Source organism: Psammomys obesus, unplaced genomic scaffold (genome assembly GCF_907164565.1).
Source record: "Psammomys obesus unplaced genomic scaffold, mPsaObe1.curated_primary_1811, whole genome shotgun sequence".
NCBI classification, from domain to species: Eukaryota; Metazoa; Chordata; class Mammalia; order Rodentia; family Muridae; genus Psammomys; species Psammomys obesus.
The window spans coordinates 3,270,771-3,291,775 of NW_026587032.1; the positions used below are offsets into that span (position 1 = coordinate 3,270,771).

The 21,005-nt window shown below is 50.4% G+C and overlaps 1 protein-coding gene across 3 annotated transcripts in view; it reads right to left on the minus strand.

Moving 5' to 3' along the window:
* Anxa6 (annexin A6) overlaps positions 1–21,005 on the minus strand; it is a 50,831-nt gene that overhangs the window by 1,793 nt on the left and 28,033 nt on the right. For 2 of the 3 annotated variants that reach the window (XM_055602776.1, XM_055602774.1), the window contains exons 10-25: positions 20,872–20,967; positions 19,416–19,474; positions 18,387–18,509; positions 17,040–17,098; positions 15,812–15,890; positions 13,468–13,549; positions 12,044–12,138; positions 11,602–11,715; positions 11,437–11,527; positions 10,039–10,118; positions 9,449–9,502; positions 5,389–5,406; positions 4,495–4,588; positions 3,450–3,545; positions 1,613–1,671; positions 1,026–1,148 (exon numbers count right to left, since the gene is read on the minus strand). In XM_055602776.1, coding sequence (XP_055458751.1) covers positions 1,026–1,148; positions 1,613–1,671; positions 3,450–3,545; positions 4,495–4,588; positions 5,389–5,406; positions 9,449–9,502; positions 10,039–10,118; positions 11,437–11,527; positions 11,602–11,715; positions 12,044–12,138; positions 13,468–13,549; positions 15,812–15,890; positions 17,040–17,098; positions 18,387–18,509; positions 19,416–19,474; positions 20,872–20,967 — 1,322 coding nt within the window. The remainder of the gene's footprint in view (positions 1–1,025; positions 1,149–1,612; positions 1,672–3,449; positions 3,546–4,494; positions 4,589–5,388; positions 5,407–9,448; positions 9,503–10,038; positions 10,119–11,436; positions 11,528–11,601; positions 11,716–12,043; positions 12,139–13,467; positions 13,550–15,811; positions 15,891–17,039; positions 17,099–18,386; positions 18,510–19,415; positions 19,475–20,871; positions 20,968–21,005) is intronic. The other variant, XM_055602775.1, reaches the window with a different exon arrangement.

Genomic DNA, 21,005 nt, shown 5'->3' on the forward strand with positions numbered 1-21,005 from the left:
AGCTAAGGAAGACATTTCTTAAGAAGGATGGGTGTTATAGATCCACGGTAGAGTGTATACTTAGGATGTGTTTCAGTCTCCACTACCAATAATCAAAAACTGAAAATCCAATTGTTCTCTCTAAGAAGGTCAGTTTCGTGGTGTGTAAACTAAAAAGTATGGTTGACACCACAGGCCACTCTATAGACTCTACATTATTAAAATTGCAACAAGCAAAACCCAGGGGCTGGACAGGCGGCTCGGTAGTTAAGAGGAATGGCTGTTGTTGAAGAAGACCTGGGTTCGATTAACAGAACTCCCAACCATCTGTAACTCCAAGGTTCTAGGACATCTGACAGCCTCTCCTGGCTGCTGTGGGTATCTGACACGCACATGGTACATAGACACGTACGTACGTACATGCAGGCAGAACCACCATATACATAAAATAAAAATAATAAGAATAAAAAGTAAAAACCAGGAGATTGTTTCTAAGTGAGAAATTTTGAGTGGCCGGGTGGTGGCGGCACATCCCCTTATCCCAGCGCTCGGAAAGCAGAGGCAGGCAGATCTCTGTGAGTTCGAGGTCCGTCTGGTCTACAGAGTGAGTTCTAGGACAGCCAGGGCTGTTACACAGAGAAACCCTGTCTCTAATCTGCTCCCCCCTTAAAAAAAAACAAAAAACAAAAACCCAAACCCCCAAAACAAAATGAAACAAACCAACAAAAACTACGAGGGGCTGGAGAGATGGCTCAGCAGGTAAGAGGACCTGCTCTCGCAGAGGGCCCAGCTTCAGGTCCCGTAACCCACATGGCAACTCACAACCGTCTCTAACTCCAGTTCCAGGGGATCTGTTCCCTTCCTCTGAACTCTGTGAGTACCAGGCAGGCACCAGACATACATGGAGGCAGTGGATGCCTACTCATACCCATAAAATAAAATATTTTTATATGCAAAAACAGTGAGGGTCCCCCCCCCTCTTCATCCAGCAGCTCCCTGGACTACAAGGACAGCCAAGAGCCCCCCCCGAGCAGCCCCTTCCTTACCTCGATGGCTTGGTGTAGAGACTTGTCATATTTCTCAATGAACTCCCTCCGGATGTTGAGCAGATCTATCTCGCTCCGGGAGACCATCACCCTGGTGAGGGTTTTCTCATCCGTGCCGGCACCCTGGAGGAGCCAACAAGGAGAGAGACATGGAGCGGGAGGGAGAGGCAGAGCTAGGTCAGGCTACGGCAGATGTCCGCCTGCCTGTCGCTTCTGCCTTCCCAAACCAGGTGGGCTATTCCATCACTATCTTCCCCAGGCAGACCATCTCAGTGCTGAGGACTGGCCAGCTAGAGGTACAGAGGTCCTATGTGGGCTGAACAGGCCCTGCTAAAACTCACATCCTCAGAATGTAACCTCGGGAAAATCGTCTTTGCATTGCCGTGGTGTGGATGATGTACCCTCCCCCATGCACTGAAGGCTTGGTCCCCAGTGCACTGTTTACAGCTAGAGGCTTAGGAAAGTGGGTCTTAAGGTTTGTGACTTCCACAAGAACAGCAGCCTCAAGTCCTCATCTGGGGGATGGCGCACATCTCTGCCTGTAGGTTTGGGAAAGACGGTGCGCATGAACAGGTCAGATGCCGTACCTTCATGGACTTGTACAATTTGTCAGCAAAGAAGAGAGGCTTGTTCTTGACACTCTGAACTGCAGGGGGGAGAGAGAGAGAGAGAGGGAATCTGGTCAGAGGCTGTGTGCTCAGACCCTGGCAGGGCTTTCCCCTAGCACTGCCATCAGCCTACTGGGTCTGCAGGTCACTGCCAACCTTCCTTGCTCAGAGGAAGGTTGGCATCCCCTCCACAATGCTGCTTCCTTTTCTCCTCCCTATGCCCGCCTCTCTTTCTGCCACGATACACATCTGTCCTACAGGGAAGGTGCCCGCAGCCGACTGACATCGGCAGAATATTTAAATGGGACTTAAGCCCTAACGGATGCTGGATACAGGGCTGTCAATTTTGTGTGCATTAAAAGCACGTGAGAAGACTAAAAACTGGGTTTTAGGGTCTGGAGTGATAGCTCAGTGGTCAATGGTTAAGAGCACTTATTACTCTTCCAGAGGACCCAAATTTGGTTCCCAGCACTTATTTTGGGCTGCTTATAACTGCCTGTAACTCCAATTCCAGGGGATACGACACCTTCTGGATTTGACAGGCACCATATACATGTGGCATACTCATGTATACACACACACACACACACACACACACACTGGAGTTTTAGACGCCACTCTAGATATTCAGAGTCTAGAGTCATTCTGAGTGGGGATGGGGGGGTGGAGGGAGAAGGGATTTACAACTTCTGTACAACTTGCAGACTGGGTAGAAAGGCCAGTTCTCATGCCCCACTGCAGATAATGCAGAAGCTGAGACAGGTTCTATGTCCTGCCCGGGGCAGTTTCCTGCTTAGCAACTCTGCTTCCAGTTGCTATGCTGTCCTGCCTCTCTGGTATCGCTGTAGGCAGTAAAGAGCCATCATAAGCAACACCTCCATTTATCTAATCTACGACACTTTCCCCACCACATTTTAGAATTCATGAAATTCAAGATGCATTTTGCAGTTGATGGAGAACGGGAAAGCTTTCTGCTGCCACCTGCTGGTAAAATCAGGTATATACGGGATGCAATATTACAATTAGCTATGTAGGTATTTACACAGGAACAAGTGAGAGCCAAAAGGGAAAGTGACCTTTTCAAAATCAAGACCTCCGGGCTGTGAGGTGTCTCAGCAGGCTAAGGTAGGCTTGAGACCAAGCCCAGGTTCAGTTGACCTGAGTTCAATACCCAGGACCCACATAGTGGAGAGAACCAACTCCCCAAAGTTTTCTTATGACCGCCACACACATGCTCTGGCACGTATGTAACTGTGCACATGCATTTATGCACACACACACACACACAAAAAAAAAAAAAAAAAAAAAAAACCCAAAACGATAAAATGTAACAAAAAATTCAAAAACAAGGTCTCTGGGCTGAAGTAGCTCAGCGGCAGAATGTCTTATGATAGAACATGCTTAAGGTATGTCTAGTGTCTACATGCAGTGTGTGCCCTGTGAACGAATGCATCTTGCATGCTATGTATACATGTCCTGTGACTCTCATGTGTGTGTACGTGGTGTGTCTCATGTATGGTATATATGTGTATATATATACCACACCCTCCAGTCCGGCAGAGCACAGTCCTTCTTCTCTGCTCTCCTGATCTTTTCCCTTGGATGCTCTTTTTCTCACGCTGCCCCTGTAGCCTTGAAGATGTCCTCATGCTGTCCCCCACAACCACACCTTGGCAGTGGAGGTGATCTGAGGAAGTGTTTAGTTCTCCCGGTCAGAGCAGCATGGGATAATGCTAAAGCTACATTCCTCTAGGGAACCTGCCCAGGTTTCCATCAGTGCCCCAGCCCCTCCCCCCTCTCCGTGCCTGCCAATTACCGATGGCAACAAATGCATCCCTGACGTCCCCAGACATCTCCTTCTTGATGACGTGCTCTATGTCATAGTTGGTCATCTTGATGAACTCCTGGAAGACTGGCCAGAAGAAGTGAGAGAGAGGTGAACACCAGCTGGGGAGGGTCGCCTGACCTACCCATGACTGGCCACTGGGGAGGGCTGGGTGGCAGGCAGGTTCTGGCCTTAAGGCTGCCATAAAGCTTAGAGTCAACGGGGCCATACCAGCGCCTCCAGGTCTGGCCAATAGCCCCAGGCCTTGGCAAGTTCTATTATCCCAGGCCGATGTGTATGCCCTGGAAGTACACCAGACCACCCAGGGAGGCCTTGCTCTCTGGGTTCCCTCTTATTCCCTGGTAGGCTGGGATGGAGCTTACTGTTTATATAACAATCAAAAAGACATCCAGGAAGCTCTGTGTGCCCAGCACAAACTGAGTACTTTATGTTTATTATAGGTTTTTTTTTCCCCCCTAGCAACCATGTGAGATACAACGAAAACCCTAATCCTTAGATAAGGGGATTGAGGCAGGGCCTGTTCAACCACACAGCTGGTAAGTGGGGGACTGGGATCAAGGCAATCCAGTGTCATGCACCAAGCATCCAAGCATTGAAAAGTGCCGAGCAGATGGACACACGTGAGACTGCCAAGGTCTCAGTGAGAGGGAGCTTCAGGATTGCCACTGTACACAGCTGTGGTAGCCTGTCCTGTGCCATCCTCACCCCTCTCTGCCTTGCTCCTGGCAGACATCACCAATGGATCGTGACAGCACACCTCAGAACCCTTAATACCGCATGGTTCTGAGGTGGGATAGCTGGTCCTATTCTAGGTGTTCCACCTGCTTCCGGTAAGGAGGGGAATGGAGTTGGCTGCGGGGCTGGTGCTCTGGGGTCCCCTAACTCCACCACTGGCCTGAGGAGAAGGAATTAGGCTCTTGGCTGTTCTGCTCTTCACAGAGGGCTGGGAGGCTCAGGGCATGTTTGGGGGCTCCCACTGCCACACTAGAAGGGGTTGGGGGCTCAGCAGGCTCACCTCGGCGGAGGTGGGGATAGCTACGGGTGCACAGGACTGTCATGAAGCGCGTCTCCAAGGAAGTTTTGTCTCCGCTGGGAGTGTCTGCTATCTCCTGCAGAGCCCAGTTAGGGCAAGGGTTTAGGGGGAGACATGAGAAAGCCATGGTTAGTACCTACTGGAAGCAGGATGGGGTTAGAGCAGCCATCTAGGAGGACTGAGGTTGGTCCCTTCTCTCCTCAACCCTGGAGTGCGGTGGCCGTTCCATCTCCCTTTGAGGTCACCAGGGCCCAGAGATGTGACAGGAGTTGGGTACAGGCACTTGGTGCTCCTACCCAGACACCAGGGACTTTCCCTGGGGAGCATGGACATGTGTGTGAACAAGCGGAAAAGTCAGTTTTCCCCAGTTGGGGTCAAGGGCAAACACATTTTACTCTAACCACATAAAGCCTTCCACAATGATCTCCTAGCCAGCTATGATCCTGTTTAAATTCTCTTTTTAAAAACTCACTTTGGGTTTAATCCTAAAATTAAAATGAGTCAACTTAAAGACCTCAGTTAGGCCAGAGGTGAACAGCTAAGGCTTGAGGAACACTTGCTTTGTTTCTGCCTCCCCCTTTTGAGACAGGGTCTCATGTAGTCCAGGCTGGCCTCAAACTCTCTATGAAGCTGAGGACGACCTTGAACTCCCGATCCTCCTGGCTCTGCTTGCCAAGTGCTGGGATTATAATCATGCACTACCTGGCCCCTTTTTAGCCAACCGAGTCCTTAAAAGGCCCTGAAGGGGAGAGAGAGAAGCTGTGAGGGGAACCCCCAATCATTGCCCGATCCTGCCCAACTCAGCCCAGCCCAAGCACAGCAGGGCTTGACTCAGAAGCTGCTCACACACCCCCCCGTGAAGAACACAACACTCACCAAGATCTCAGCAGCCACCTGAGAGCGGGGAGGAGAGAGAGGAGGGAGAGAGGGGAGGCAAGAGTCAGAGCCCACAGTGATTGCAGGGAGGACCCTGGAGTCCCAAGGCCTGGCTCAGGGTAGCAGAGGTCCCAAGAGACCCCAGGGTCACAGTGAAGGACTGGCAGGGATGTTTCCTTTCTCTAAGCTCTGGGCTAGAACTCAGAGTGGAAGATAGGCCCAGGAATAATTTAAAATGTGGCTCCCCATAGGGGAAATGACACCCTTCATACTCGGTAACTGAGGCCCCAGTTTATCTGACATCTGGAAGAAGGAGAGACCTCCCTCGTTAGCCTGCAGGGCCATGGGGAAGGGGACAGGGGCAGGCATTGATTCTCTATAAAGAATCAGCAGGACTCTGTCAACTTAGCTCCTCAGGTCACAGACAGAAAGACAGATGGCTGAGACCTGGGGAGGGGAGGGTGGTGGTAGTGTCACAGGCCCCCGGCAGAGGTGGGGACTGCAAGCGTTCTCTTCAATAAAAGCAGCCCATGGCGTGAACACTGTGACCAGGACTTTTGTGAGCCAAGCTGCTCTGACCCAGAGTGTCTGGGAATAAATTCAGTGAACCCACGTGTACCTTAGCCCTTTCCCCAGCATCCTGTCAACCACTGTATTCTCCTGCATAGACCAAAATCCTAGCGTGTATGTATGTGTGTGTGTATGTATGTATGTACGTATTTTAGTTAGTTAATTTTGTGGCAGTGTTTCACTGTGTAGTCCTGGCTGTCCTGGAACTATATAGACCAGGCTGGCCTTGAACTCACAAAAGATCTGCCTGCCTCTGCCTCCCAAGTGCACTGCCATACCTGGCTTCTTCTTTTTCTCTTTGGAAACAAGGTCTTACTGTGGAGCAGCCCAGGTAGGCCTTAAATGCACAGCAATCCTCCTGCCTCAGCCTTCTGAGTTCTGGGATTACAGAAGGTGCCACCACGTTCAAGGTCCCACCAGCTTTAAAAAAGATTTAGGGGCCTGGGAATATGGCTCCGTGGATAAGCACAGGTGCTGCTCTATCAGAGGCCTAGAGTTCTCAGCAACCATGTCAGATGGCTCATTACTCCAGATCCAGGGATGAGCTGCCCTCTTCTGGCCTCTGTAGGCACTGCACTTAGGCGCACAGACACACATAACACATTCTTTTAAAAAGCTCAGAGTAAGGCCCTGGGTTTGAACCCCAGCATCGCAAAAACAAGACTGATCTATATAATTTCCATAAGTCCACAAGTGGGTATGTATTAGATATACTAGTGTTTCTTTTATTGAGATGGAAAAATGTTCATATTCACCAGGAGGTTCATAAGTGGACAGTGTGGCCCTCAAGTGCATGCCTCTGAAAAGAGCAAGCATGAGGCCAGAGCTGCTCCTTTATTCACCCTGGATCTCTACGACCACATTTTCCATAGCAGAAATACTTTATTTCATCTTGATTTAAATGTCAAACCATAATGATCCTGGTTTCAAGGCTTATGGGCTCTTCCCGGCTTTACATATTTTCAACCACCTAGTTGAATCATGGAGGCATTGTGCTGAGCGAAGTAAGCCCTGCTACAAGCAGACAAGCCCCTAACGTGATGTTTGCAGAGGGGTCAAATTCAGAGACTGAAAGCAGGCTAGTGCTTGCTATGGGTTAGGCGTAGAGGAAATGAGAGTCACTAGTTCAAGGGTGCAGAGTTTCAGTTTTGTAATAAGAAGATTTCGGGGTAGGGGTGGTGGCGGCGATGGTTACGCACCGTGAACATATTTGATGTCACTAAACTGTATACTAAAGAATGATTAATTTGGGCTGGAGAGATGGCTCAGTGGGCAAAACCACTTGCCATGAACACCTGAGAACCTGCTGAGTTTGATCCCCAGAGCTCATGCGGTGGTGCACACCTCTGTGACCCCAGCACCCCCACAGCGAGAGCCAGAGAAAGCCTGCAGGGCCGGGAGCAGCACTGAGGCAGAAACAGGAGAGACCCTGCCTTGATTAGCTGGAAGGACAGAACTGAAACCTGAAAGCTGCCTTCTGACCCCATATATCACTCCCCCTCCCTCCCTCCCTCCCTCCCTCCCTCCCTCCCTCCCTCTCTCCCTCGTCCTCCTGTCCTCCTCCTCCTCTCTTTCAATAGGGCCTTTGATAGAGTCCTGAAACTCATTACGCAAACCAGGTTAGCCTTGAACTTGCATGGAGCCTCCCGCCTCTCTGCCTCTGCTGGGATTATAGGCATGGTTTACTCTGCTATAAAAGGAATATGTATTAGGTGGCTATTACTGGGGCTAGATTTTTTTTTGGGGGGTGGGGGACAGATTTTTTTTCTTTAGTTTTGTTTTCTAAAGTTTCTATGAACGAATACGTACGAAACAAAAATTTGCTAGTTGTCAGAAAATGAGCTGACACCGTACCAGGATCTACTCCTCGTTCATGGAGAAGCTACTGAGCCTCTGTCAGTGCAGGGCTATGGTCCCTCCAGTGTGTCTACCCTGGTTCTCTCTCTCCCCTTTCCTTGCTGGGCCAGGACTACCTCTGTCCCTCTAGCATGCAAGGCAGCAGCATTCCCTAGGGATGATGTTGGGGTTCAGGATGGATGTTGGGGTCCAGCTGCACTATGAGGCTGCTCGCGAATACTAAGTAAACACCTTTTGGATGTGTGTGTGTGAAATGCAGGCTCAGTAAATGACAGTGGGGTTACCCCGTGACTAGCTCCCACGAATGTGCTTGAATATAATTGAAAATACCCTGTTGTCCAGGACCCTGAAGCTTCTGACAAATTATTTCAGAACAAGACTGGGCAACTGGACCATAGCTTCTTGAGCAAGGAGCTGTATGGGAGATGATGGTGCTGGGTCCTGGAGGGTATTGTGCAAGGCAGACTAGAGTCAGGTGGACCTGAGTGCCAATCAGAAACTGTCCCTGTGGGCAGGTTAAGGCTGCTCTTCCCCCAGGAAAAACAGGATGGTACACAGGATAGTGTTAATACTCGCTCAGCGCAGGGCATACCTTCTAAACTCTAGAACTGAGGTTTGGGGGTTTGTTGTTATTCTTCTGGAGACATGGTCTCAGGAAGCTGAGGCTAGGCTCCCGAGCCTCCTGCCTCAGCACCCCCAAATGCTGAGACATGCCTAACTTTTCAATTTCCGTTTGGCCAGGTCGCCCTGGGGATGGCCGAGCTTAGACTCTGGTGTCTCGGCCACGTCTGCTAGTGAACCTGGGGGCTCAGCAGCCGGCTCTGACCCTGATTCTCAATTTGTCAGTGCTCTTTCTCGTGATGAGCTGTAACCCCAGCGTGCTAGCCTTACGGCTGGTGGCATCTACGCCCATCTCCAGCATGGGGGAGCTCTTGCAGCAGGCAGAGACCCATGGGGACAGTAATGAGGAGCCCAGTGTCAGCTGTGCAGCCATAGTGCAGGAAGGATGAACTTGATGTAGCTCAGCCTCTAAGTACAGCTTCAGAGAAGCCGGAGAAGCAGGACTGAAGCAGAGCAGCCAGGAGCCCTGGCGACCCCTCCCCTGTCACTATTCAGCAGCGTCTAGTCAACACTGGACACAGGGTACCTGGGACATACCAACACTGGTGAGCGACAGCAGCACCAGCCTTTGGGAGCTTGCCACACTTTGCCAGGTCACTCTCCTTCACTTGGGTCTTGTTTTTCCAAACACGAAACCTAGACATTTAGTTCTCAGGCCTCTTTCTCAGCAAAACCCCACTCTTTCTGGGTCCATTCTCCCAGGGCCAGGTTTGCTGTGTGATTTGTAATTCATCACCTTGGGTTTGACTTGGGGCATCTGTGACCGCTTTCTAGTTTGGAAAATCCCGCTGTCTACATGGGAAGTCCCAGTGAGGCCAGCTCCACTCTCACAAACCCATTGTGAAAGCCCTAAAGGACCGGCCTTGCTTTTTGAGTGGAGTTGCTGAGATCAACCCCCTCTGACTGATGTCAGTCAAACCAGCCGTGTCCCAGCCGGGAGCCCGCCCCACCTGACAGCCAGTGCCTGGCAGGGACCCACCAGATATCCAGTACACCCGGGCTGGAGTCTCACCTGGGCATCTTCCCGAGCCTGCTCCCGGTTTTCTCCTCCTTCCTCACGATTCCCCTGTCACAGGATCATGGAGAAGTCAGTCCCCACACATTCTCCTCCACACAACCTTCAGTCACCCCTGGGTCTAATCAGTCACCTCCCTGCACTCCTTTATCTTTTACAAAACAGAAACAATTCCAGGGTAGGCTATTCGGCCCCTGGGTATAGGAACTCAGTGGCAACACAGGACAGGGTCACCCATGTGGCTTTGTCCTGTAGGAAGGAGACCTAAAAAGTCACAATACGGCCATCAAAAAGGAATTCTCAGAGATGGCAGCAAGCCAGCTTTGAAAAGGGAACAGGCTGGGCAGATGGTGGCGCACACCTCTAATTTCAGCACTCCCGAGGCAGAGCAGGCAGATCTCTGTGAGTTCAAGGCCAGCCTGGTCTACAGAGTGAGTTCCGTGACAGGCAGGGCTACAAAGAGAAACCCTGTCTTAAAAAACAAAACAAAGCAACAACAAAAGTAACAACGGAGATTTGAGGTTGAGCCCTGAGGAGGCAAAAGGGCAGGGTGGATGGACGGGCCTTAGAACCATGAATCCACTCACTGTGGCCAGAGAAATGAGGATCCTTCTGAAGTGGCCAGATGTGTCTGAGCTCAGGGCATCCTCCAGGGATTTGTGATAGTCTGAGATAGAAAGAAGGGTGTTAGTAGCTGCAGGCTGGGAGGATTGGGGAGTGAGACTCGCACCGGAGCCAGGACCAGGTCAGCTATCGTTCTGCTGATTGCAGGAGGCAGCTGCTCTGCTCCCAGCCCCTCCACACCCCTGCACCAGCTCCCCATCTCTCCCGTTCATTATCTTCCTTCCCCATTAATTATCCATTCATTTTGTTGCACCGTTGGGGATTAAACCCCAGACACTGTGCATGCTAGACAGGGATCTGGAGCTACACCCCAAGCCCTCATTACCTTCCAACTTCCCTGCCCCCACCCCGCCATCCCTCCTAACAGCAGCTGCCAAACCCCAAAGTATAGCTGGGGCCTTAGTACTCCCCCTCCTCTCCACCTTAAAATGCCTGTTGTCTCAAAGCTCTGCAAGAGAAAAACTGTCCCCAGGTCTGACCACAAACCATAGAGCATCAGAATGAAAACAGATGAAGGCTTAAGAATTTAAAGAGAATGGCAGTATAGGGTATGACTAGGCAGGGGAGACCCTTCTGAGGGTGGGTCTCTGCCGTTGTTCAGGCCTCAGTCCCACGAAGCCACCTTCCCTCTCATCAGCAGGCTAAATGCCTTCTCTTTTGCCTAAATTCTATCTGAATTGTGTTCTACCACCAGGACTTTGTTCCTGCAGTCAACTTCCCCTAGATGCAGAGCTTGGGTACACCAAGAGGCTCGTCAAAGCCTCATAGGAGGGCTGGCAGATCGCTCAGTCAGTCAGCGCCTGCCACTCAAGCATGAGGCCCTGAGTTGGATCCTCAGACACACATTACAAAAGCAAGAGCCGGGCATGGTGGTGCACACCTTTAGATATAGTGCTTGGGAGGGAAGAGGCGGGCGGATCTCTGAGTTTGAGGCCAGCCTGGTCTACAAACAGTGATGCTGTCTCAACAAACAAAAACAAAATAATAAAACAACAAAACAAAACAACAACAAAACCCAAAACAAGCTAGGTGTGTGATGTATAATCTAGAGCTGATGAGGGGGAGAATAGATCCCTGGGGACTGATGGCCAGCCAGCCTTGCCAAACTGGCAAGCCCTAGGCCAGGAAGAGACCCTGTCTCAAAAAGCAAGGTGGGGCCGATGAGATAATTTAACAGGTAAGGATGCTTGCTGCCAAGCCTGATGACCTGAGTTAAGTGGGTTTGATTCCTGGAAACCACATGGTAGAAGGTGAGAACTGACTCCTGCAAGTTGTCCTCTGACCTACATGCACGCACGCGCATGCACGCACACAAATTATAAAAAAATAAAATAAAGCTGGGCCAGCCCTCCCATACTCACCTTCCTTGTAGGCCTCATTGATCGCCCGGATTTCGGCATTGTTCCGAGTGGCCAGGATTTCGATAAGAGCCTTCTCATCTGTGCCAGCTCCCTAGAAAGTCCACACAAAGGACCTGAGCTGCAGCTCTGACCCTCTCCCCCCACTCCTTAGGATGAAGGCTATACCTCCATAGCTTTCTTCAGCTGCTTAGCATCATAATGGGCTGGTGGCATCATGAGCCCCAGAATCAGCCTTGCCAGGTCTCCTGAGATCTCCGACTTCAGGTCAGCCATTAAATCCTGCAAGGACAGAGTCGAGGTCACACTGGAAACCCACAGAGAAACCGCCACCATCTTTGACTGTGGCATCGCCAAGCCATCTCACAACGCATATCACTCACTGATCACAAGGAACTGTGGGAACAGAGTGGACCCAAGGCTAGACCATTCCAAGACATCCCAACCAGGTGTGTGTGTACGTGTGTGTGTATGTGTGTGTGTGTGTGTGGGGGGGTCTCATTACCACAAAGCCCCTGGTGCCGTTTTCTAGAGCTGGCAGTGACAGGCCAAGCTTCACTAGGAAACTGCGACACCGTGGGGTCCACACCAGGGGGGGGAGGACCCTTACCCGGCCAAAGTGAGATTTGAAGGTCTGCCGGATCTGCTGCCGCTGGGCGTTGCTACGGTGTGTGATGATGTCGATGATGGTAGCTTCGTCAGTTCCTGGGTCACCAAAGCCACGTACCTCAGAGGAGGTTCTGTGCTTCAGCTTTCCCAACATCCTCCCCACCCCAACCCCCACTGATAGTTCCCATCAGTCCTTGTCAGGATAAAGGCTTGCAATGGAGGCCATGAGCTCCTCGCCCCAGTGGTCACGTTGCCCAGCCTACTTGCTTTCTTCTGTCGTGCCACTGGATGGGCTACAAGTACAACCAGGAAGCTGGCAGGCACTGGGCGATGAGCACCAGGTTGGCAGTTGGGGTGGCAAGCAACGGGCTGGGTGTCCACCTCTGAGTTCTGATCTTGGCTCTGTCAGTGCCTACCTAGCTTGTCTCGGAGAGCTTCTTTCTTTTCCGGGACTCAGTTTCCACATTTGTACCATGACTAGGATTGAGTAACCACTAAGGGATCCTTCCAACTCTGCAATCTCAGCCTCACCAGTGCCTGTATTTCCTTTGCTTTCAACTCCCTGTCAGTGCCTCTCAGGTCTCCCTAAGCATAGCAGATTGGCTGAGGGCCCTGGGGCACCACCTCCTGCCTGCCAGGCGAATGCCACCAACCTCAGGTCTCGCTGTAGCCCTGGCTGTCCTGGAACGCACTCTGTAGACCAGGCTAGCTTCTGACTAGGATCAACTGAATGGCATGCACCACCACATCCTTGGTGGGATCTGATTTTCAAGGCATTTGCTCCTGTAGTGTCACAGTTACGAAGATGCCAGGTAGGCATTACTCTCACAGGAAGAAGTCCTGAGACTCACATGGCGCAAGACCTTTGGGAGCTGCTGCTGGGCATATATGGGTGGAAGAAAGACAACGGAAGCCAGCCTCCCCCCACCCCGTCTCCTTCCCAGCAAGGGCTTTCCAAGCATAGCCTCAGTTGGGTGCAGGCAGCTGATTATCCACTCACGTGGTGGCTCTTTTCACCATCAGCAAACTCAGCCTGGAAGAGCCAACCACTGGAGTGCTGTCCCCCAGCATGGGGCTTTTGGGTTCCTAGGACCCTTTACACAGTGGGGAAGTGGGACCCAGAGCTGTTTAGGTGCTTGTCCAGAGGCATACTGAGTCACCACCCAAGGCTTGATGACCAGTATTTATTCCACACCAGGCCCCTGCTCAGAGGCAGGAGGACAGACACCTTGGTGTCCAGGAAAGACTCTTGTCAAGCTCACTCCAGATCCTCTCCTATCCTTCCCTCCTGCCTGAGGTGGAAGGAAACTCCCACAGAGTGTTCATCATCCTGCAGAGCCTAGCTGGAGGCTTCATTTCCCTTCCCCGAGACCCTTCCTGCCAAACCTGCCCCCAGGGGTCTTCTCCGGTCCCTGGCACCCTTACCAATTCCCTTCATGGCTTTCCGCAGGGCCTTGGCATCAGCATCAGGGTTGAAGTCGTTGGCTGCGCACACGGTACCTTTCAGCTGTGAGAAGGAGAAAGAGGCTCAGCAGGTGTCTGGAGGCCCCTGGGGAGCCAGGTCCAAAGAGGAGCATGCAGAGTGGCAGGGCCTTTCCAGACTGAGTCCCAAGCCAAGCAGCCTGGGGAAAGAGGCACAGCAGACAAAGCCCACCCAGGGCTGAGAGAGCAGAGAGTTTCAGGCCCGGGGACAGGTGAGTGCTGGGAAGAGGGCAGCTCCTGCCATCAGACTGTCCCAGCCCTGGAGGCCGAACATTCCATAGGGGCCCCTCAGCATCTCACCTACCCTGCAGCCATGTCTCCCCATAAGGAGGCCAGAGGACTCAGAAGCAGAACAGTTTCCGGATTTTAGTCATGACTCAATGACGTCCATGTTGCTTTCCGTATTTGCTATTTCTTATTTTCTTTTTTATTTTGCTTAAGCGGTTTTTGGATTTTGTACTTGTTTTATTTTGTTTGGAGACAGGGTCTCACTATGTAGCTCTGTCTGGCCTGGAACTCACTATGGAGACCAGGCTGGCCTGAAACTCAGAGAACTGCTTGCCTCTGCCTCTCTGAATGCTGGGATTAAAGTGCATCATCCTGTCCAACCTTTGCTTAAACAGTTTTGTTTAGAATAACTGGGGGAGGGGTGTTTGACATACCAAGCAACATCCCAGCTTCAACAGATCTATTTTGAAGTACACCCCTTAAATACTTGTAAAATGCTTTTATTTTCATTTCATTTCATTTCATTTATTTATTTATTTATTTACTTACTTACTTATTTATTTATTTATTTATTTATTTTGAGGCAGGTTTTCTCTGTGTAGCCCTAGCTGTCCTGGAACTCACTTTGTAGACCAGGCTAGCCTCAGACTCAGAGATCCGCCTGCCTCCGCCTCCCAGGTGCTGGGTTTAAAGGCGCTCAACACCAAGTCTGGCTTTTTTTTTTTTTTTTTTTTCTTTCAAAGATCTCATGTAGCCTAAGCAGGTTTCAAAGTAAACTACATTGTGGTAGAGGCTGGCCTTGAACTTCTGATCCTTCTGCCTCCACTCCCAAGTGCTAAAATCACAGGCATGTGCCATCACACCCTATGTGATATTTGTCTCCCCCACCTCCTTAAGATAGAGTCTCACTATGTAGTCATGGCTAGCCTGGAACTCACTACATAGACCAGGCTGGGTTTGAACTTCTGGAGATCTGTCTGCCTCTGCCTCCTGAGTGCTGGGTTTAAAGGTATGTGCCACCTTTAAACTAGCCTTATGTATTTATTTTATATATCCTCTTGTGCTAACAAGTGCCTGACACATAGCAGACATCGAGAAGATACTTATCAAATTAATAAATGGATGAAAAATATTTTTTCAATAGTGGCAGCTTCACGCTTACTAGGCAAACATTAGCTCTGAGATAAAAAATAATTTTTTATACTTTTATACTATCACAAATTAGAAAGAATGTGTCCTATGTCATTAACAGATGATCACTCATAAAAGGAAGTGTAATGCCTGCCTTCACTCAGGTTTAAGGTCACCAAATTTAAGATGCTATCGCTTGCCTAAGCCACTGAACTTTAGGCCAGCTCCCACGGCTCTCTGTGTAAAAGGGAGCTACCTCACACAGCACAGATGTGGCGCTGAGCCCATTTCTCTTTACCTATCTGAAAGGCTGGTAGAACTGAAAAGGAGTAGGCTCTCTTTGTGAGGCTGGGTGTTAGTTAATGCCTTGGGAGGTGCCTCCCTCTGCCAAGCCAAGCTCATTCCTTATATAACCTGAGACCTCTTACATTTGCCTTCAAATTTAGGGAAGAAAAGAACATCATTTAGAGCCTTTAGGCCCCCAGGGCTGCCATGTCTGACTCCATCACCTGAAAGGTTCAGGCACAGAGGCCACGAGGAGGGTGAGGATGCAGAAGTCTCAGAACAGTTTGCCAGGGTCCCCTGTGAAACCTTTCATCCTGTCCTGTGTGGACCCCTGAATCCTATAGTAGCACATCTAGGGGTGCCCTCTGCTCTCAGCATGCTAAGCCCAACTGCCAGGCCCAGGATGCAGAGGCCCCATGGAACCAGCCGGGTCTCACGGAGGAAGTCCTGTTAGTAGAGGGCAGGCAGAACACTCCCGGGCTGTTAGAACCGGTGCAGGGATCTGGAAGCTTCAGATAGTAAGTCCTCAGCTCGGGTTGGCCACCAGGGGGCAGCTGGGGGCCAACCAGCGCAGCAGGGAAAGGTGCAAGCAGAAGGGGAGCCAGTGATCAGGAGGTCAGGCAGGAAGTGGGGAGGGTCTGACCTCGACGCGGGCCACTGCACTAAGTTCCCACATCTGATAGGCCACCTGTGCTGCCTCCGGGAAGAACTGGCCAGCCGCACTGGAATGGAGGGGTTTGGGGAGAGGACGGGAGGGAATGTCATCATGGGCAACACCCCATGCTTCCAGCACACTCCCACGTCCAAGACACACATGCAACCAACACACACATACACAACAAACACACATACAACCAACAAACACACATACAACCAAAACACACACACACACATATACATCAACACTAACACAAACCTGTCTGCTTTATTTTTCCTCTAGCCTGACTCATCAGAGGACCCCCTAGCCCCCCTTTGTCCTTAAGCTCCCTCTAACTATGCAGTGGAGCTTTCCCAGCAGCCTTGTTGGCCCAGGCCCAAATAGGATAGTCCTCAGCCTCCTCTTTCTTCCTTAGAGCACGGGCGACTTCTGCCCAAATCCCCTCTCAAATAAGCCAAGGACAGGTTATGCCTGCATCATTCCTGTATCTCGTTGTGCAAGGCATCTGGACGTGTGAGGGGCAGGGTGTGTGGGCATGGGATTTGTGGTCTCCATGGTGCTGAGTGCAGTCAATCCAAAGCTTCATGTCTCTTCCTTAACTGACCACTGAACCCTGGAAGAGGAACTCAACCCACAATTTCCTCTGCATAAATTCGGTTGTGCCATATCAGAGTCACTTCGTTTAATATCCCAGGAAGGGCCCCTGTAGCCTACCGACCTCCTCACCTCTTTCCCGAGCTGCCCACAGAACTCCATGGCAGTCATGGGAAGAAGCCAGGCCAATTCTCATCCCCAGGCCTTCTTAAAGGTGGTTTCTTAAGACCCACTTCTCCTGGCTCCTCCCCCTTCCACTTTTGAGACAAAGTCTCACTTCTCAGTCCTGCCTGGCCTGGAATTTGCTACATCCATCAGGCTGGATACACAGAGATCTGCCTGCCTGTGCTGTGTGCCACCATACCCAGCTTAAATCTCCTGAATTCTAATTCCTAGTCCAGATGCCAGGCCGACACACAGCAGAGAATTCCACAGACAGTGGCCACACTTGTTCAGACACACAGACCCCAAGACAGTAGAGGCTGGAATGCCGAAGGCCTCTCTCCCCATTTGGCGTTGCAGCCTTGGAGGAGACGAAGCCTGCAATTCACCCATCCACAGGGACGGGTACCAGAAGAGTCAGGCCAGCTCTCCATCCTGGGGCCCCGAAGCCACTTACTCATCGTCTCCTCCACACAGCTTCAGCAGGGCCTTCTTGTATTCACCAGAGGTGTCATTCTGTGGAGAGAGAGAAGAGGTAAGATGACCTTGAACACAGCCCCGGCTCTTCTTGGACAAGACGGGGAGGAAGAACACTCGCACCAGCCCTTTCTTCTCCTTTAGCCCACAGTGGCTGAGGCCACCAACAGAGCAGCGCTGGTCACTATCTAGCAACCAGCTCTCTGGGAAAGACAGGAAGAAACAGGTCTCTGCTATGTGGGGACACATTTCCTGTGGTATAAATACTTCTTCGTAATTACAATTTATTGCCAAGCTGATGTCACGAAACATGGAATTCCAAGATGCTTGTTGGTTTTCCCATGCCATCCCACTGCCCCAGGTTCAGGACTTCCAAGGGAAGGAACATTTCACAGAAGTACAGTTCCATGACAGACCCATAAGGGAAAATGCTCAAAATCAAATATCTGATCGAGCCATGTGTGAATACAGATGACTTTTCCCTTGAGGCTTGTGAAGATATTAGCGGCTGTGGGAAGGTCTAAGGTGGAACAGCATCTTCGTTTATTCTAGCTTTTCCCAAACTCATTTCCCCATGGAATTTCCAGTGCATGACACCCATAAAAAAAAAAAAAAATCCTCTGTGGATACCATTTATGAGTACAAACTGGACCTTTTCCCCTATTGGCTTATACAATTATTACATCTGATGATCTCTTAGCAAGGCCTCATGGGATGGCCACCCCTGAGACAATACTAATCACCCAGCAGGCTCCAGGGTTCTCTCATTAATGCTCACTTGTATTCTTCAGTGAACTTCTCTGCAGAGACTGTGTATACCCACTGCCCTTGGGACAGCATCCTGGCCTTAAATCTATTTGCAAACCCTGCAGGATTCAACAATGTCTTCATCTATGTATCTATGTATCTATCTATCTGGCTTTTTGAGACAGGGTTTCTCTGTGTAGCCCTGGCTGTCCTTTATTTACTTTTTTTTTTTTTAAAGATTAATTTATTTATTATGGATAGTGTTTGTCCTGCATGTACAGCTGCACTTCAGAAGAGGGCACCAGATCTCATTATAGATGGTTGTGAGCCACGATGTGGTTGCTGGGAACTGAACCTGCAAGAACAGCCAGTGCACTTCAACAGCTGAACCATCACGCCAACCCCCATGCCTTGCTTTCTAGCCGCTCCTGCCACCAGCTCCCGTGTTGCTTGAACTTCCTCGAAAATGCACTAAAGCAAAAGCTCTTGGGATGCTCAAAACCCAAGTGTAGAGGTTCCTGAGGCCTAGGTGGTGGTGGAAGCTCTCTGCTCCCCTCCCCACCCGCCACAGCCTGCTCACCTTGATCATGCTGTAGAGAGATTTCTCGTACTTGGTCCGGAAGATCTCCCGAATGTCAAGCATATCCAGCTCGCTCCTGGAGACCATGATGCGAATCAGGGTGTTGTCTCGCGTTCCCAGGCCCTGGAAGACACAAGGGCATGTGGGACAGCACTCAGAGGCTTAGGTGGCAAGAGAGACCAGCGTGGGCAGAACTAGCATTTTCATAATAAGAAATTCAAACCAGGTACAAAGAAGGCAGACAGTGACCTTCACTTTGAAGCGCCACTGGTCTTGTCTTCACGTACTTGTTTCCATACTTGAAGCTCTGCTGTGCCCTGCCTTGTCACAATCCCAATCTTGCCCCCTTCATATGTGGTTGCCACACTTGACTGTCCTCATCACCCCTAAGCAGCCCACCCTCACTCTGGCACCAGAGCAAGGGGAATGTCTGACATCCACTCTGCCAGGGGACAGCCCGAGCTCCTGGATCTCTCGTTACAAAAGTCCATTTACTCTGATGTGCCATGGAAATGTCACAGGTGTCTGTGTCAAGACTGAAAGCCTAGGAAACGCTGTCCTTTGAAACTCACCCACCCAGAGGGAAACCAGCTGCCTGGTCATAACGATCAGCCTTATGAATGTGGAAAGATTACCGACAGATGCCAAAGTGTTTGCTAAAGTGGTCTGATATGCACAGGTATATTCTGGTTAGTTATTTTTTGTGACTTTTTAAAAAGGACTTTTATTTATGTATCTGCCTATATATATGCCGTATGTGTGTAGGTGACCACAGAGGCCAGAAAGAGCATGAGATCCCTTGGATTAGAGTCAGAGGCAGTTGTGAGCAGATACAGGTGCACTGGGAACTGAACTCAGGTCCTATGGTAGAGCAGCAAGTGCTCCTAACCAGTGTGCCATCTCTCGAACTCACCAAACACTGGAAAGTGTTTGGCAGTCAGAGGACAACCTTTGGCAATCTGTCATTACCTCCCACTCTGGTGGGCTGAATTAAGTTGTTAGGGTTGGCAGCCACACCCCACAACATACCTTCATGGCCTTGAAGAGCCTTTCAGCAAAATATTCTGGAGTACTGCGGATGCACTTCACTGGGGAAAAAGGAAGGAAAATGGAGAAGAGGAAGAATTATCCCCATTGCCTGGGAGAGGGGAAGGCATGCCCAAGGGGCTAGCTCACTCGCTTTCGCCTTCCCTCCCCTCTGTCTCCAGCCCTGGGTGTGCTGGGAAGTGCTTTACAACGGAGATACAGCCACATCCTTTCATTACCTTTTATTTTGAAACAGCATTTTCCAGTTTGCCCAGGCTAGCCTCAAATTCACTCCCATAGCCCAGGCAGGCCTTAAACTTGCAATCTTGCCTAATGGTGGGATGGCACATGTGTGTGCTGCAGGTTGCTCCTAACTATTAGAGACCACCAAATTAGAAGGCAGGAAGAACCCTTGATTCTAATGGCCCTCAGTGTCAGAGTCCCTCTAGCTTTATACACAAGGGAAGAGGGGAAGAGAGAGAGACAGAGAGAGAGAGAATGTAGGTCAGCTCAGGGGTACAGAATGTTTCAGTTTCTCAAATAAGACTGGCATGGTGTCCTACCTACACAGACAGGCAGAGGCAGAGGCAGAAGGTCAAGGGTCAGCCTCAGCTGACCTCATAATTTAAGACCATCCTGAGCAAAATGAGACCATGTATCAAAAACAAAACACAGCTGGGCATGGCGGCTCATGCCTATAATCCCAGCACTCAGGGGGGCAGAGGCTGGAGGATCCCTGTGAGTTCAAGGCCAGCCTGGTCTACAAAGCTAGCTTCAGGACAGCCAACGCTATACAGAGAAACCCCATGTTGAAAAACCAAAAGTCAAAACAAACCAAAAACTAACTAACTAAATAAACAAAAACAAAACAAAACAAAAACCTAACTGACTTGTGGTCCAGCTATGCTAACTCTTAAAATACCAGACTAGCCCAAGACCTCAGCTAAGTCTGGCCAGCCCTCCTACCTTCATTTAACAGATGAGGAAGACAAGGCCCAGCTGGGCTACATGACTTGCTCCAGCTAAGTGGGATGTTAGTGAGAGGCCCAAGGTTTGAATCTGGACTCATCAATCAAGGTGACCCTGATCCATTACAAAGCCATTCCTTGACAAGGGACTCACCCTTTATGTAACCCAGTTTCTTCTGCTAAGTGGAGATAGAAAATGGAGGCGCTAGCTTCTGCCCTCTAAAAACAACACAGCGTGATGCCTGGCAAAGGCCCTCCGAGGTCTTTGGTGAGCATTATCCCAACCTGAGGTGAATATTTTCTACTCTTGTCACATAGCACAAGGTGTCAGTGTCTGAGGCTCCGTTCCTTCCCATTCCCAGTCTCAGCCTCGCTGTTCAACCAAGCCTCTACCACTTGTTTTCCTCCAGCTCCACACCATGGGAATCCCTTTCCTATCCCCTTACTTCTAGGATGACATCCCAGACCCCTTTGCGGCCCCCAGTACATACCCACGGCCAACATCAGCTTCTCAAAGTCTCCAGAGAGCTCCCCTCGGATACTGGCTTCAATGGGCTTCCCCGTGGTCTTCAGATACTCATCAAACACTGAGGAAGGCAGATAGACAGACAAACACGACATCTAC